The sequence below is a fragment of the Bison bison genome, unplaced genomic scaffold, assembly GCF_000754665.1.
Source record: "Bison bison bison isolate TAMUID 2011002044 unplaced genomic scaffold, Bison_UMD1.0 scf7180017863950, whole genome shotgun sequence".
NCBI lineage: Eukaryota > Metazoa > Chordata > Mammalia > Artiodactyla > Bovidae > Bison > Bison bison.
This window is the reverse complement of record NW_011494522.1, coordinates 1,984,067-1,999,882: the sequence shown is the minus strand read 5'-3', so window position 1 is coordinate 1,999,882 and position 15,816 is coordinate 1,984,067. Positions and strand designations below refer to the sequence as shown.

Below are 15,816 nucleotides of genomic sequence, written 5' to 3'. Positions count from 1 at the left end.
GAACAGACTTAACAAAATAAAACCAAGATCATTTCATCTTATAAATACCATTTTGGAAGAACTGAAGGTCCCAGGAGTCATTTTAAAATTTGATTAATTTATTTGATAAATAAAATGTATACCACAATTGACCACTATTATAAAATAACTAAGATGTATTAAACATTTAAGATGTCACCAGAAACTGTTCTAAATGGTTTACTTGCAATAACATTATTATCCCCATGTCAGTGATAAAGAAAATAAGCACAACATGTTTAAGGATTTACACCAAGTCACTCAACCAAGTCACAGGAGTGTTGAGAATAAATCTGGAAAGTCAGCTTCAGAAACCATCAGCTTAACCACCATGCACAGCTGTCTGAACCGAAGGACCACACTGCCGCTTCCTGTCTATAAGAGCTACTTCTTTGCCATCACAGGACCACTGCCATCAACAGGGCTGGTAGACTTGTCATAGTCACGTTGCTTCCTTGGCAATTGGGGTTAGAACAGGTGTTAATCTCCTACCCCATGTGGGGCTAATCAAATGTTTCTTTCTTGAAAAATGGGACTAAGACAGCTCATCAGTCTTTCTATGTGAAAAGTTTATGATAATGAAAACCCAGGAGCTGTGGATATTTCTCCTCACCAAATGCAAAGAGGCACAGAGAAAACTGATCAGCAAAGTGGGAAGAGTGACCCAGGCGCACAAAAGCACATTTGGTCACGTGGTTTCAGCTCCACAACCTCTTGGGTTCTAGGAGGTATCCTTGCTTCCTTAGAATCAGGTCCTCAATTTGCTTAAACAAATTTGAGTTGATTCCACTATTTAGAACAAAAAATTAATCATGATCATATTAAATATTGCTCAAATAGTTAAAACTAGGATTATGAAATTTGCTAATCACTCACATGATTAATAAATTCTGTCCATTTTAGTTGAAAGATCATAAAGAAATTTCTTAAATTATATCTCAATTTCTGCCTATGAAAATGGGAAGAATAAAATTTACTGAAGATAGATTTTATATAATTGAAGGAAAAATACATAAAGCTCTTAAAATGACAATCCTATAATAGCAACTTGTTATTCACAAAGTCTCTCCAACACGTTAAAAAGGAAATATATAAATTTTATACACAAACAACAAGTCATAGTGTATTATCCTTGTAAGGTACTCTACATGGTTAATTTTCTTGATAACCAAATAATTTAATCCCATCAAAATTCAAACAATGAAAAAGAGTATTTTGGTTCCAAAATGTGCTGAAAACTGACATATTCTTTTAAACAGGGAATGTTTTAGACATGACAACTTACTTTGACAACTAATTCATGATTATGAGCATTAATTTCCTGTATTATAACAATGATACTAAATGAGACAAAAGGTAAAGGACATTTGTCCTTTGTACTTTTTAATTTTTCAGTTGCCATATTGGGGCTATCAATGTTTTATTGTTTATTCTTACTTCCACATCATTTTCAACCAATTCTATTTTTAATTGTTTTTTTTTAAGGTGAAATACATGGAATTCCTGATAAAGTAAAAGTGTTTAGAGATAACTAGCTTTCTCATTCACTCTCTTTTTGATATTGTCTTAAATGAGAGTGGTATAAATTTTCTCTAAGGATAACTGAGATACTTATTAAAAAAAGATCAACATTATTGATCCTAAATTTAACTTCAGGAGGAAGAAACTCAGCCATTAAAAAGAATACATTTGAATCAGTTCTAATGAGATGGATGAAACTGGAGCCTATTATACAGAGTGAAGTAAGCCAGAAAGAAAAACACCAATACAGTATACTAATGCATATATATGGAATTTAGAAAGATGATAACAATAACCCTGTATATAAGACAGCAAAAGAGACACTGATGTATAGAACAGTCTTTTGGACTCTGTGGGAGAGGGAGAGGGTGGGAAGATTTGGGAGAATGGCATTGAAATACGTATAGTATCATATATGGAACGAGTCGTCAGTCCAGGTTCGATGCATGATACTGGATGCTTGGGGCTGGTGCACTGGGACGACCCAGAGGGATGGTATGGGGAGGGAGGAGGGAGGAGGGTTCAGGATGGGGAACACATGTATGCCTGTGATGGATTCATTTCGATGTTTGGCAAAACCAATACAATAGTGCAAAGTTTAAAAATAAAATAAAATTAAAAAAAAAAAACAATGTCTATGTGTTAAGTTTTACAACTCATTGGTCTCTCTTATTCAATGGTAAATATCTAAAAGTGTTTAAGTGTTTTGTGTATAGTTTGGGGTCAATAAATATATATTGTTTGTTCAACTGAATTTGAAAGGCTTCCATACTGTAGGAAGAAACCATGACAGCAGATCTCAGCACTTCATCCACAATGGCAATGCATGTAAACCAGAAATAAGATGGATGACCACTTCTATTAGAAACATAGCCTTTCAATTATTCAATGTTTACAGAAGAGTAAGTTCTATAGACAAAGGTTAAATGCCTTGAAAATTCAATTTCCAAAGAAAAAAAATGCTTGAAAATTTCAATGAATTAAGAAAAAAAAGCATTCTTTTTAAGAAGCACTTCAAGGGATACACATTTTGCACTGACCCTTGGATTTTCCAGGTACTATTAAATAGGTTTACATCAGGTATTAACTGTACCAAAAAGTCATTCATGTCTAACTCCTCTGTTTACAGTCACTGTTGCACTGGAATGCTGGCAGGGAATTTTCATAGTTGAACCATGAGTCTGCTATTTGACAATTATATACAGGGTAAAGCACAGGTAAAGCAAATTTCTGATTAAAATTTTTTGCTTGAAAATTCTTCCTTCTTTTCAGTCTTTCTAAAGGATTTAAAATTTTTTTTAAAAAATGAATTTCATAGTTCCTCTAGAAAAATTTGCTACAATCTGGGAACCATAAATGTTAGGAAATCATTTTGAAAGAAAATGTAAAATTTTTAAAAAGATCTCCTTATAATGTTATATGTAAACTTCTCAACCATAAGCTGAGCTTAACAGGTAATAGTCATAAGGAAGACTGGTATAAACAAAAAGTTGCAAAGGAAACTTGTGAAGGTTACTGACAAAAAGAAGAATCTCTAAAAACATGAAAGTCTTAAGACAACTTTAGCCATGTTGAAATTCTGTAAGCTCTAAGATGGTTCACATAAAAACCCAACAGTCTCCAAAAGCATTTCTAATTCTTCTTCCATCCCACTGCTATCTCTTTTCTTCCTTCTGTTACAGAAAAACGTGGCTTACTTTGGCATATTTTCTTTAGGTGTGTGTTTTCCTAATTAATATTTCCAGGCCATACTGCTCCACCCTGCACTAGAATGAGATCTCAAACTGCTTCCTGCGCACAGATAACTTGTATTTCCCATTAGCACCTCAAATCCAGCATAAACTGCCCATATATTACCTTCACCACAAAGATAAGTCTCTTTCTGTGTATGCTAATACAGTTACAGGAAAAACACTCCATTCACCTAGTCAACAATCTAGATAGATGATTTTCTACTTGTCACTCAGCAGCCTCAACTATTATAGGATAGTCTACTCAGACCTGTGAATCAGCATCACTGTGTTTTATGTCTCAAAATCACTAAAATAGGAAGAAGTATTCAAATCTTATTTTTGTATGTGATTCGATCTCATTTTCTCAATCAACGTAAATATGTACAACTTTATCTTCACAGCAAATCCATAATTTGTTAAGCATCATAGTTAAATATATCATATTTTTGCAAGAGTATAAAGTACACATTAAATAATAAGTAAAAAATAATATCAGTTTTCATGTACCCATAACCTGCATTCAGAAAGACAATATTTCCAATCTTCAGTGACCATACAGGCTTTTCCTAACCCTACATTTCCAAACCTCGCTTCCAGAGATATCGACTGTCCTGGATTTTGTATTAAGCATTCCTTTATTTGTCTTTATGATTTTACCACATGGACATATATTCCTAGAAATACATTGCTTAGCATCTCATGAATTTGAACTTTATATAAATTGAACCATATTATATATATTCTTCTGTGACTTGTTTCCTTCATTCAAAATTAAACTTTTGCAAATCGTCTACCTTGATGTATATCACTGTGTTTTGCATGTTAGAGTTGTGTAGCTTCACTTTACAAAAGCACTACAGGGCTTCCCAGGTAGCGCAGTGATTAAAGAATCCACCTGCAGTGCAGGAGACTCGGGAGATGTGGGTTCAGTCCCTGGGCTGAGAAGATCCCCTGGGGTAGGAAATCACAGCCTACTCCAGTATTATTGCCTGAAAAATTCCAAGGACAAAGGAACCCGGCAGGTTGCAGTCCATGGGGTCACAAAGAGTCGGACACAACTGAGTACACACACATGGTTTACTTATTAACTCCTGCAGACTTTTGAGCTGTTTTAGGGTTTTTTTGATGTTACAAAAAACTCTACCATGAACATTTATATAAACATAATTCCTTGTGCTCACAAGCAAGTGTTTGTCTAAAGTCTGTATCTAGAAAAGGAATCATTGGGTCATAATAGGTACATATACATATTCAAACCTTACTAGTCAGTGCCCAAGAGTTTTGAAAATATTTTCAGAATAAACTTCTTATGAATAAGAAGTTGCTTATAAAGTAAACTTGCTTATGACTAAGAATTTTCATGTTAGCTTTAATTTATAAATTCCAAATTATCAAGCAGGTTTATCATATTTTTACTTTGTTAAAGGCCATTTATGTTTTGCCTGTGAAATGTCTGTTCATGACTTTTGTCCATTTTTCTATTGGATTCTATGTTTTTTCTTTTCTCATCGATATTCATCCTTTATTAGTTGCACATGTTGCATATGTTTGTGGTTTATGTGGGGTTTTTATTTTGACATTTTTATCTTGCTTATTTTTATGTGAAATCAATTATTTGGAATAAAAAGAAACTTGATCTAGATACCTTTCTAACTTCACACAGTAACTGCCTCTATTGTTTTTGTGTAGTGTTTTAAAATGCGATAATTAGCTTTCTGAGATTTCTGGACTCTGTCCCCACCCCTCATTTTGATCTGGACCTTCTCTATTGTCACTTTATTGCCACATCCCATTCAGTTTGCTTCTCCTTCTGGAAGTTTCCCCTCAGAGTGGGGCCCTGTCTGGGAAGGAAGTTGTGGCTGGAGAGTTTAATGAAGTCATGGGAACAAGAAAACTCCATTCCTTCCAGATAATGACCTTCAGCCCTGACTCTCCCTGCCTGGTCATAACCCTCCCAGCTCCAGCTGCTGCCTTCAGACAGGGCCTGTGTGTATTCTAGTCAGCGTTGCTTGGCTCTTTTGGGGTTACTCTGTTCTCAGTGTGATCAGATGTCCACTACTACCCTCTGTTTCTTTGTACGTGAATGATGGTATCAGTGGTAAAGAATCTGCCTACCAGCACAGGAGACACAGAAGATGTGGGTTCAGTCCCTGAGTCGGAAAGATCCCCTGCAGTAAGAAATGACAACCTGCTCCAGTGTTCTTGCCTGGAAGATTCCATGGACAGAGAAGCCTGGTGGGCTATAGTCCCCAGGGCAGCAAAAAGTTGGACTCAACTGAGCACACAGGCAAGCTAGTATAATTCTGATTCTTTGGCTCTTGACTAATTGTCCCTCACTACTTATACCTGGGGTTTGAGATGATACCTGGTATCAGCTTTTTTAAGTAAACAATGATCATTTTTTATGGCTTAGCTATCTAGTTGTTTTGTCTGTTTCTTGTGGAGATTTGGAAAGATTCAAAACCCATGTCCCTACCAATCTTCCTAGAACTGTTTTTACACTCAATATTTCATATCAGAAACTTAATATAACAATTAGATATTTTTTATGACATGAAAACACAGGGCATCTAAAATTTGTGTTCATGTTTAACTTCCAAGGAACTCTAGTTTAGCATCTAGAACAGAGATGGCGAGCACAGATAATTTTAAGGGTGATCTCCTTGATCAAAGGTGCTAGCTAGGGAAAACTATACTAACAATGAATGATTGCTGTGAAGCTCTTTTATGTTTGTTTGTAAAAGAATAAACTTCTATGAGAGAAATGTGGACAAGGAGACATGCAGACAACAGGGTCAGTATGTCAAGATGATTAAGAGTGCAGACTGGAGGCAAATTGTTTTCAAGTTCAAATTCAGCAATGCATGCATCAAGTAAGTTTGTATTTTTTTGGAATGCCAGTGAGTTAACTTTCTGAGTTCTACCTAAAGCTACTTAATCTATCCGTGCCTCAGATGTTTCATCTGTAAAATGGAGACAGTAATCATACGCTTACATCTTACCATTATGGTGAGATATAAATTAATTAGTTAGGAAGCACTGCTGTTAATAAAGCTAGTGGATCTGATGGAATTCCAGTAGAACTATTCAAAACCCTTAAGGATGATGCCATCAAGGTGCTGCATTCAATATGTCAGCGAATCTGGAAGACCCAGCAGTGGCCACTGGAAAGACTGGAAAAGGTTAATCCTCGTCCCAATTCCCAAGAAGGGTAGTACTAAAGGATGTGCTAACCATCAGACAAGTGCACTCATCTCCTATGCTAGTAAGGTCATGTTTAAAATCTTGCATGCTAGGCCTCAGCATTATGCGAACCAAGAACTTACAGATGTCCAAGTGGGTTTAATCCAAGGAAGAGTCAGTCATGTCCGACTCTTTGCGACCCCATGGACACCAGGCTCCTCCGTCCATGGGATTTTCTAGGCAAGAGTACTGGAGTGGGTGTCATTTCCTTCTCCAGGGAACTTCCTGACCCAGGGATTGGACTCAGGTCTCCCACATTGTAGACAGACGCTTTACTGTCTGAGCCACCAGGGAAGTCAAAGGAAAAGGAAACAGATCAAATTGCCAACATTCGCTAGATCATAGAGAAAGGTAGGGAATTCCAGAGAAACATCTACCTCTGTTTCACAGACTATGCCAAAGCCTTTGACTGTGTGGATCATAATAAACTGTGGAAAGCTTTTAAAGAGATGGAAATACCAGACCATCTTACCTGTCTCATGAGAAACATGTATGCGGGTCAAGAAGCAACAGTTAGAAGCCTGTATGGAACAACTGATTGGTTCAAGATCGAGAAAGGAGTACGGCAGGGCTGCCTGCTGTCACCCTGTTTGTTTAGCCTATACGCTGAGCACATCATGAGAAATGCCAGGCTGGATGAGCTAAAGTTGGAATCAAGATAGGCAGGAGAAACATCAGCAACCTCAGATATGCAGGTGATACTGCTCTAACAGCAGAAAATGAAGAGGAAATAAAGAGCCTCTTGATGAGGATGAAGGTACAGAGTAAAAGAGCAGGCTTAAAAGTAAATATTAAACAAACTAAGCTCACGGCATTGGGTCCCATTGCTGCTACTGCTAAGTCACTTCAGTCGTGTCCGACTCTGTGCAACCCCACAGACGGCAGCCTGCCAGTCTCCCCCATCCCTGGGATTCTCCAGGCAAGAATGGGCCCCATCATTTCATGGCAAATAGAGGAAAAGTGGAAGTAGTGACAGATTTCCTCTTCTTGGGCTCTAAAATCACTGTGGACGGTGACTGCACCCATGAAATCAGAAGATGTTTGCTTCTGGGCAGGAAAGCTACAACAAACCCAGACAGTGTGTTGAAAAGCTGAGATATTCCTCTGCTGACAAAGGTCTATACAGTCAATGCTGGTCTTCCCAGTAGTCATGTATGGTTGTGACAGCTGGACTGTAAAGAAGGCTGAGTGCCGAAGAACTGGCCGAACACCAAAGAATTGATGCCTTTGTACTGTGGTGCTGGAGAAGACTCCTGAAAGTCCCTTCGACAGCAAGGAGATCAAACCAGTCAATGTTAAGAGAGATCAACCCTGAATATTCACTGGAAGGACTGATGTTGAAGCTCCAATATTTTGGTCATCTGATGCAAACAGCTGACTCATTGGAAAAGCCCCTGATGTTGGGAAAGACTGAGGGCAGAAAGAGAAGAAGGCATCAGAGGATGAGATGGCTGATGGCATCACCAATGCAACGCACATGAACTTGGGCAAACTTCGGGAGATGGTGAAGGACAGAGAGGCCTGGCATGCTACAGTCCATGGGATCATGGAGTTGGACACGATCAGGTGACTAAACAACATCAAAATGAGTTAATATATGTAAAATGCATAGAGTATTCAGTTCAGTTCAGTTGCTCAGTCCTGTCCGACTCTTTGCAACCCCATGAATCCCAGCACACCAGGCCTCCCTGTCCATCACCAACTCCTGGAGTTCAGACTCATGTCCATCGAGTCAGTGATGCCATCCAGCCATCTCATCCTCTGTCGTCCCCTTCTCCTCCTGCCCCCAATCCTTCCCAGCATCAGAGTCTTTTCCAATGAGTCAACTCTTCGCATGAGGTGGCCAAAGTACTGGTGTTTCAGCTTTAGCATCATTCCTTCCAAAGAAATCCCAGGGCTGATCTCCTTCAGAATGGACTGCTTGGATCTCCTTGCAGTCCAAGGGACTCTCAAGAGTCTTCTCCATCACCACGGTTCAAAAGCATCAAATCTTTGGCGCACATAATAAGTGCTATGTATATGCTGACTAGCATTACCAGCTATTTGTCCATTAGACTTTCTACATTCACTAAAAATAATTCTCATATCTTGAATATGAAGTAAAGCATTATGATTAGGAATAAGTAGTTTACCGTGTACATCCTTTTAACCCAATTCAGGTAACCCTACCTTTTCCAACGTTATGCATGCTTCAGTCACTCACAAAGTTTACTACAGGAGAAATGAGGAAGGGTCAAAGGAGGAAATGGCAACCCCCTCCAGTGTTCTTACCTGAGAAACCCCATGGACAGAGGAGCCTGGTGGGCTACAGTCCATGAGGTCACCAAGAGTCGGACACGATTCATGCCTGCACGCAGGGGAGAAGCAGGATTAAAGTATCCACCTCCCTTTTAAAAATGTCATTCTCCAGAATTAAATTACTTTGTGTTTGGGCCATTTAAAGTAGAATTTTAGGTTATATTCTTGGTCTAACTATTTATCACTGTGACACCTAGAGATAACTCCAGTTTCCACCCATTTAAAATATGCAATTTCCCCTCCAATTTTCTAGAGTACTCCTTTTTTTTTTTTTCCTACCTGGAGACTTTTTCAAAGATATTCATTATAAGTAAGAGGCCTTCCTCTGAGTAATTCCTAATTACTGGCAGATTCACATCCCCAAGTGTTTAAAGTAATTTTGAGAAGAGAAAAAAGAGATAAGCCTTTGCATGCTTCAAGAAATTTTGAATTCTCAGAATGCCCATTACCTAATTTTCTCAGTTCTACCTGAAGTACATGAAAAAAAAAGAGAAAGTCCATTTCCATTTACTTCATGACATACCTTGCAGTTATATGAAGAGAAAATCCTAAATGAAACATCTTCATTCACTGCTATGCCTTTTGAGCCTTTTTCTGTCCATTTAATCACTAAAACATAGTTCTAAAAATTGGGAACAGACAGTTAACTTTGTGATTCAGTATTTCTTCATGAATCGTAGCACAGACATTTCTATGCCCTTTTTCTTAAGGAAAGTATCAGATTAACATTCCCCTGAGCATGTCTTCCTATCTCTTAGTTTCAGGCTGACACACTGGACCGCACCCTTCCGACTTCGACAGGGGCATAGCACGCTCAGAGCTGAGCGGTGAGGACGCACAGCACACCCTGGGTGCCCCACAACCCCAGCCGCCAGTGAACCGGGACCAGCGGCCCCGCCTCTGCCGCGCTCATCACCCTCCTCTCGGGGTCAGGACTCAGTCACGCATCACATTCCAGTGTCTGCACTCCGCCACGGGAAACAGAGCGTGCATAAGGCCAAGCACATCGACATCATCAGAGGGAGCTTCCAAACAAGCTTTGGGTTGTTTTTACTTTTTTTTTCTTCATCTTCTACTTTAGTCACTGAATATGGGTGACTTGGGTGGGCAACACAACACACGCAGACCACGAACGTGTACTTATACAGACTCATCTGTGGGACTGTTCAAGACCTCCTTTGAAAGACCAATAGTGAACAAAACCAGAGAACAGAAGTGAGAAACAGGTTTCCAGTGAGTCAGGAAACAAGCAAGAAGGAAAAGGGATATAACGGTATTTTTAAAATTTCTCATTAGAGAGTTCTGCAGAGACTAGTCAGCTCTTATCCAGGCAGCTTCCTCTTCCTTCTGGGCACGCAGCTGAACAGTGGTCCCTGGCTGCACTGACGATCAGATGCGGCCACCTCAGTTCTGCATGAGGGAATGTGCGTACAAGTCATACCCCCACTTCCGGGCCTCGTGCATATGAAACATTCTTACACCCCGGTTCTCTATCTGTCATCTGCCTATTGAAATCAACCCCCAGGGTGACACTGGCTATCTGCCTGGGTAATAGCCATGTTATCTATCATCCTAGTCTGAAAGAATGTGTCTTATATACACATTCCCTGACTGATGACCAGAAACGCCAGGAAGGGTTTTATGTGAAGGAGAAATTAACTTCTTTGTGTTAAGTTGCTGAGATTTTGAAATTTCTCTGCTACAGAAGTTACCTAATACAGCTCCTGAGTATGGGTATGCTGGTAAAATATATTACTATAAGCAGAACTCAAGTTTTTTTAAAAAATGCCTTCAAAACCCACTTATCTAAGAATGTATATACACACACTTACATATACATGTACATATATTACTATTCATTTATTGAATAAATGAACACATAAAAATATAAAAAAAAACTAACATGTGAATAATACATGGGCTGGTACTGTGTCCATATGTTCACCACTAAATACACAGTTCCTAGAATGTTGCTTTACACATAGGAAGAACTCAACAAATTTTTCTAATAGGTACATACGTAATTCATCTTATGATCTCTCTTCTCTATTATTTTCCCAGGATTCTTTCTTCATACCTCTCACAATTTCAACTATCTCCTATATGAGATCATACCCTATGATTATTAGGTTATTAATCATCAGGTTAATAATTTTACTGATAAAAATCTAATTGTGATGACACTGATAATTTACTGAACACTTACACTGTGAAAGACTTTGTGCTAAGGACAATTTGTGGGTTTTTCTTCATTCCTAACAATTTAATGAAGATTCTGCAATTTTGTCTTTATTACAGAGAGGAATTTGGATAAATTAAGCTCTCGAGGAGATTGCAGACAGCACATGTTAGAAAGAGATTTAATTTAGACACTATGACTCCAGTGGCAGCTCAACTACCTCCCACCCTAATTAACAATAACCTGTCTCCCTAATTCTAGCTCCTTACAAGCTCAAAGAAGGTGGCCACCAGGAGTGCACTGGTGGGTATCAGGATATCAAAGCAGAGCTATGAATCTGATCAAAAGTACTTTTGTACTTTTTAAGGTCTTGTCCCCATTCAAACAAGTTTTTCATGAATGAAGTCAGGAAAGGTTACTTGTATAAAGAATGTCTTCTGAGACTAGTCCTCTCAGAAGCATAAGGACAAAGAATAGGTCAAAACCCAGACTCACATGAAAAATATAGATAAAGTTAATTGGAAAGTTTTTCCTTGTATTACAGAGCCTGGGTTTTGAGGTCAGATGTATCTGAGTCCCAATGCCATTTTAGTCTTTCCTTAGCTTTAATACAATTGGGGCCAACTGTGATCAGTTTCCTTATCTGTAAAACAGGTTTAAAAATACACACCACATAAGGGTTGTTAGTGGAGGGCTGGTTAAATGACAACGTCCTTAAAGAACGTGACAAGAGTGAAGTAGGTAATAAGTTTTCCAAGTGGCAACTACAGTCATTAATAGAAGTAGTTTTAATAGACTATTCTATTTCTGCCACTGGGGATCACCCTAAGATTGAACTAAATATTCCAAATTGCCAAAATACTTTTTGAGAGTTTTATATCACAATATTTTTTTTTTGGAATGTAATAGGAAACAGAAGGAAAACAAGCTAAGATGTCAACAAAAAAAGAGAATAAACAGATGGAAACTTTCAAATGTAAAAGTTAGATCAGAGGTGCATAATTAAGAATGCTAGAAAATATGTGTTCCTCAGAGCAGTTACAGGCAGCTTTGACAAGCCCAAAAAAAATCAAGCAGTTCAGCAAAACTCCTCCTGTCTCCTTCCCATGTCCTTCACTAACAAAATCTGTGATTTAAGAAGCATGTGAAAATCACTTTGAAAAACATATGGCACATGTGTTTCTCTGAATTAACAATAGAAAAAATTAATGTATTATAATGAAAAGATTTTAGAGAAATTTTGGATATTTTACTGTTCATGAGTGATCAGAAAAGAAGGCTGAAATATCCCCAAATAATCTTAGATTTCTCACATTTTCTAACAACTTTATTAACTAACCTTATATACTCCCTTCCAGGAGGCTTACCAGGTAGATCAGTGGTACAGAATGTGCCTGGCAATGCAGGAGACACAGTTTCAGTCCCTGGGTTAGAAAGATCCCCTGGAGAAGGGAATGTCAACCCACTTCAGTATTCTTGCCTGGGAAATCTCATGGACAGAGGAGCCTGGTGAGTTACAGTCCATGGAGTTGCAAGAGTCAGATAGGACTTAGCGACTATACAACAACAAATTCCCTTCCCATAGCTAATGCATCTCGGTAGACCACGCTCTTTACACAATTCTGTTGGAGCCCAGGGCCCAGGGCCACTTACCCACTGTTGATGTCATCAGTCCTGAGACTTTTCCCGAGGATATCACCATCGCTCATATATCCACCAACGTCGACTTCAGCAGACATGTCCAGGTCACTGCTTGCTTTCTCACTCATGTCAATCTGTGACATGTTTCCCAGTCTAGAGACAGCAGCTCGACGGAGAGGCGTAGTGTACATGAACCTTGAGGGGTCCGTGTGGATGAATCTCCCAGTGCCGCTGCGAGGGTAGCCGGCACCCAGGGACGGAGCATCTCCAGCCTGAAGTCGAGGGCATGCCTGGCCCAACCTCCAGGTCATGGGGGTGGGTCGACCTGTCAAGTTGGGTATGGTCCTGCCGTTCACTTCCGTTGTTACAGTGCTGTCAAATGTTGTCTCCAGGGTGCTGTCAAATAAAATAGAGAAATCACTAGACACTGGCTCACCTGGGGCCACGAACCCAGAGTGTATGAGCACGGGAAGGCTTATAGTTGAGAGTCATTTCTTGGAGCGATGTCTACTTTCATGGAAGTCAAATTATACATTCATTTTGAGATTTCTAAACACCTCTGTAGGTATCAAAATGTAGGAAAGGGCATTCACCACACCTTTTTCTTTTTTGCTTTCCAAGAAAGGCCATCATTACATTTTAGGTAAAACAATGTTTCATATTCTCAACTAACCGTTAATTTAATTCACTGTAGCCTTCCTGGAACTTTTCTGGAAGTTAACGACAATTAGTTTGAAAGACTCTCTAACATCCCTCCTCAGATGCATTTTAACTACAACATCTGCCATTGTCATTTAAGGCAGGCCTGAAAATCTATTTAGCAGTGATGGTGGTAGTTCAGTAGCTAATTCACTCTGAATGGGAAATTATATGAAGAGATGGTTAGGAGTAAAAAACATCACTGGATAGGTGTTGAGAAGTCACCAGTTGATTGTCACATAAAATTTAAGTGAGAAAAGAGTAAAGGGAAACTAAAATCCCTTCTTTATCATTATAAGAAGTTAGGCGCTTGCTGTAATTTTTTCTTTACTGGCCCCCAAACAGGCAGAACTGAAGACCTGTGGCTTATCTGGGTCCCACGAAGACTAGACATCGTCTCTTCTAAATTCTGCCTCAAATCTGCTATGTTTTTAACTGTTCTCATTCTTCTTGTTTCAGGGTCTTCACCTAGGAAAGTAACACAAGAATTTGTTATTCATGTCATTTATTGTGTATATATATATATATGAGTTCCTTTCATCAAAACTTAAAATAATAGGTAGAAAATTCCAAATAACTATATCATCTGAAATTATATTTTTTTTGTTCTACAAACAAAATGCAAATAGAAACAAATATAATGGTAAAAATAATAATTTCAAGTGGTGATAATATAATAATATTTCTTAGGTCTGAAACTCCAGTACTTTGGCTACCTCATGCGAAGAGCTGACTCATTGGAAAAGACTCTGATGCTGGGAGGGATTGGGGGCAGGAGGAGAAGGGGACGACAGAGGATGAGATGGCTGGATGGCCTCACTGATTCTATGGACGTGAGTCTGAGTGAACTTCGGGAGTTGGTGATGGACAGGGAGGCCTGGCGTGCTGTGATTCATGGGGTCGCAAAGAGTCAGACACGACTGAGCGACTGAACTGAACTGAACTGATGAGCTTAATCGTTGCAAAATGAGAGTCACCAGCTCCATGTTTCTGAGCTTAATTTAAAAATCTGCAACTAATTATTTCCATAATCGCCTATTTCAAAGTGTGCTCAGAGTAGCTGAGATAACCTTATTATGTAGCCAGTATACATTTGGATTTAGGGGAATAAGATGGAGGCCTTTTCTCATAAAGCAATATCTTTTCAAGTCTTTCAACAGACTAATGAACAAAGATTCAGAACTTGATTTGTAATTATTCCTCCACTTTCTACAGGGAACCAGACCACGCACATGTGACACCAAGAGTTGGAACAAAGTCCTAAGCATCTAATCTAGGAACAAGTCTACACATAAACAGCTCTGCTGGGGTGACAAATGCTGGCCTTATACAACCTTAACATATCATTCGGGGGCAGAGGGGGCATTAAGCCAGTTTGTTTATGGCCATGCAATAAAGTCCAGGCCAGTAACCTTTTCAAGCTGGTGAATCTGAAAATAAGGAGAACCTGAAAAGGGAGGAGAGAAATCATAGTCTCCATTTTGTTCAATGTAGCTCAGGAGTATGTCCAATGATCAGGAATTTTAAATAAAAAGAAAGAAGGAATTAAAAAAAAAAAGAAAAAAGGTGAGAGGAAGGGGAATGAATGAATTAAGGAGACAGAAGGTATGGGAGGAGAGGGAAGAAGAAGAAGACAAAGGAGGGGATGGCAGGGAAGAGCACCGAAGAACTGATACTTTAGAACTGAGTTTTAGAAGAGTGTTGGAGAAGACTCTTGAGAGTCCCTTGGACTGCAAGGAGATCAAACCAGTCAATCCTAAAGGAAATAATCCTGACTATTCATTGGAAGGACTGATGCTAAAGTTCCAATACTTTGGCCACCTGATGTGAGGAGCCAACTAATTAGAAGAGACCCTGATGCTGGGAAAGACTAAAGGCAAAAGGAGAAGAGGGTGTCAGAGGATGAGATGGTTAAATAGCATCATGACTCAATGTACATGAGTTTGAGCAAACTCTGTAGATAGTGGAGGACAGGGAAGCCTGGTGTGCTTCAGACCATGGGGTTGCAAAGAGTCAGACACGACTGAGTGATTGAACACAACAGAAAAAAATATCATTAGAGTCATAGGAAAGGCAGAGGTAAAGAAGGGGTTTTACTAAAAGTGGCAGAAAAAAAGTAATAGTGAAGGACGAGAACAAACTGGAGACACACTAAAGTTACCACTGATGTGGTGGTATATCTAACACATCACACAGTAGAGAAGCTGATGATTCCAAGTGGTGGTAAGAGAGGAAGAGTCTTAAGAAAGTGTTTCAGAATGGGAGAAAATAATAGCAAATGAAGCAACTGACAAAAAACTAATCTCAAAAATATACAAGCAACTCCTACAGCTCAATTCCAGAAAAATAAATGACCCAATCAAAAAATGGACCAAAGAACTAAATAGACATTTCTCCAAAGAAGACATACAGATGGCTAACAAACACATGAAAAGATGCTCAACATCAGTCATTATTAGAGAAATGCAAATCAAAACCACTATG

At 38.9% G+C, this 15,816-nt stretch overlaps 1 protein-coding gene across 4 annotated transcripts in view; it reads right to left on the bottom strand.

The window, feature by feature from the left end:
- NAV3 (neuron navigator 3) overlaps positions 1-15,816 on the bottom strand; it is an 898,556-nt gene that overhangs the window by 156,533 nt on the left and 726,207 nt on the right. For all 4 annotated transcript variants that reach the window (XM_010833878.1, XM_010833876.1, XM_010833879.1 and 1 more), the window contains 2 exons: positions 13,692-13,800; positions 12,646-13,029 (listed from right to left, as the gene is read on the bottom strand). In XM_010833878.1, the coding sequence (XP_010832180.1) occupies positions 12,646-13,029; positions 13,692-13,800 (493 nt within the window). The remainder of the gene's footprint in view (positions 1-12,645; positions 13,030-13,691; positions 13,801-15,816) is intronic.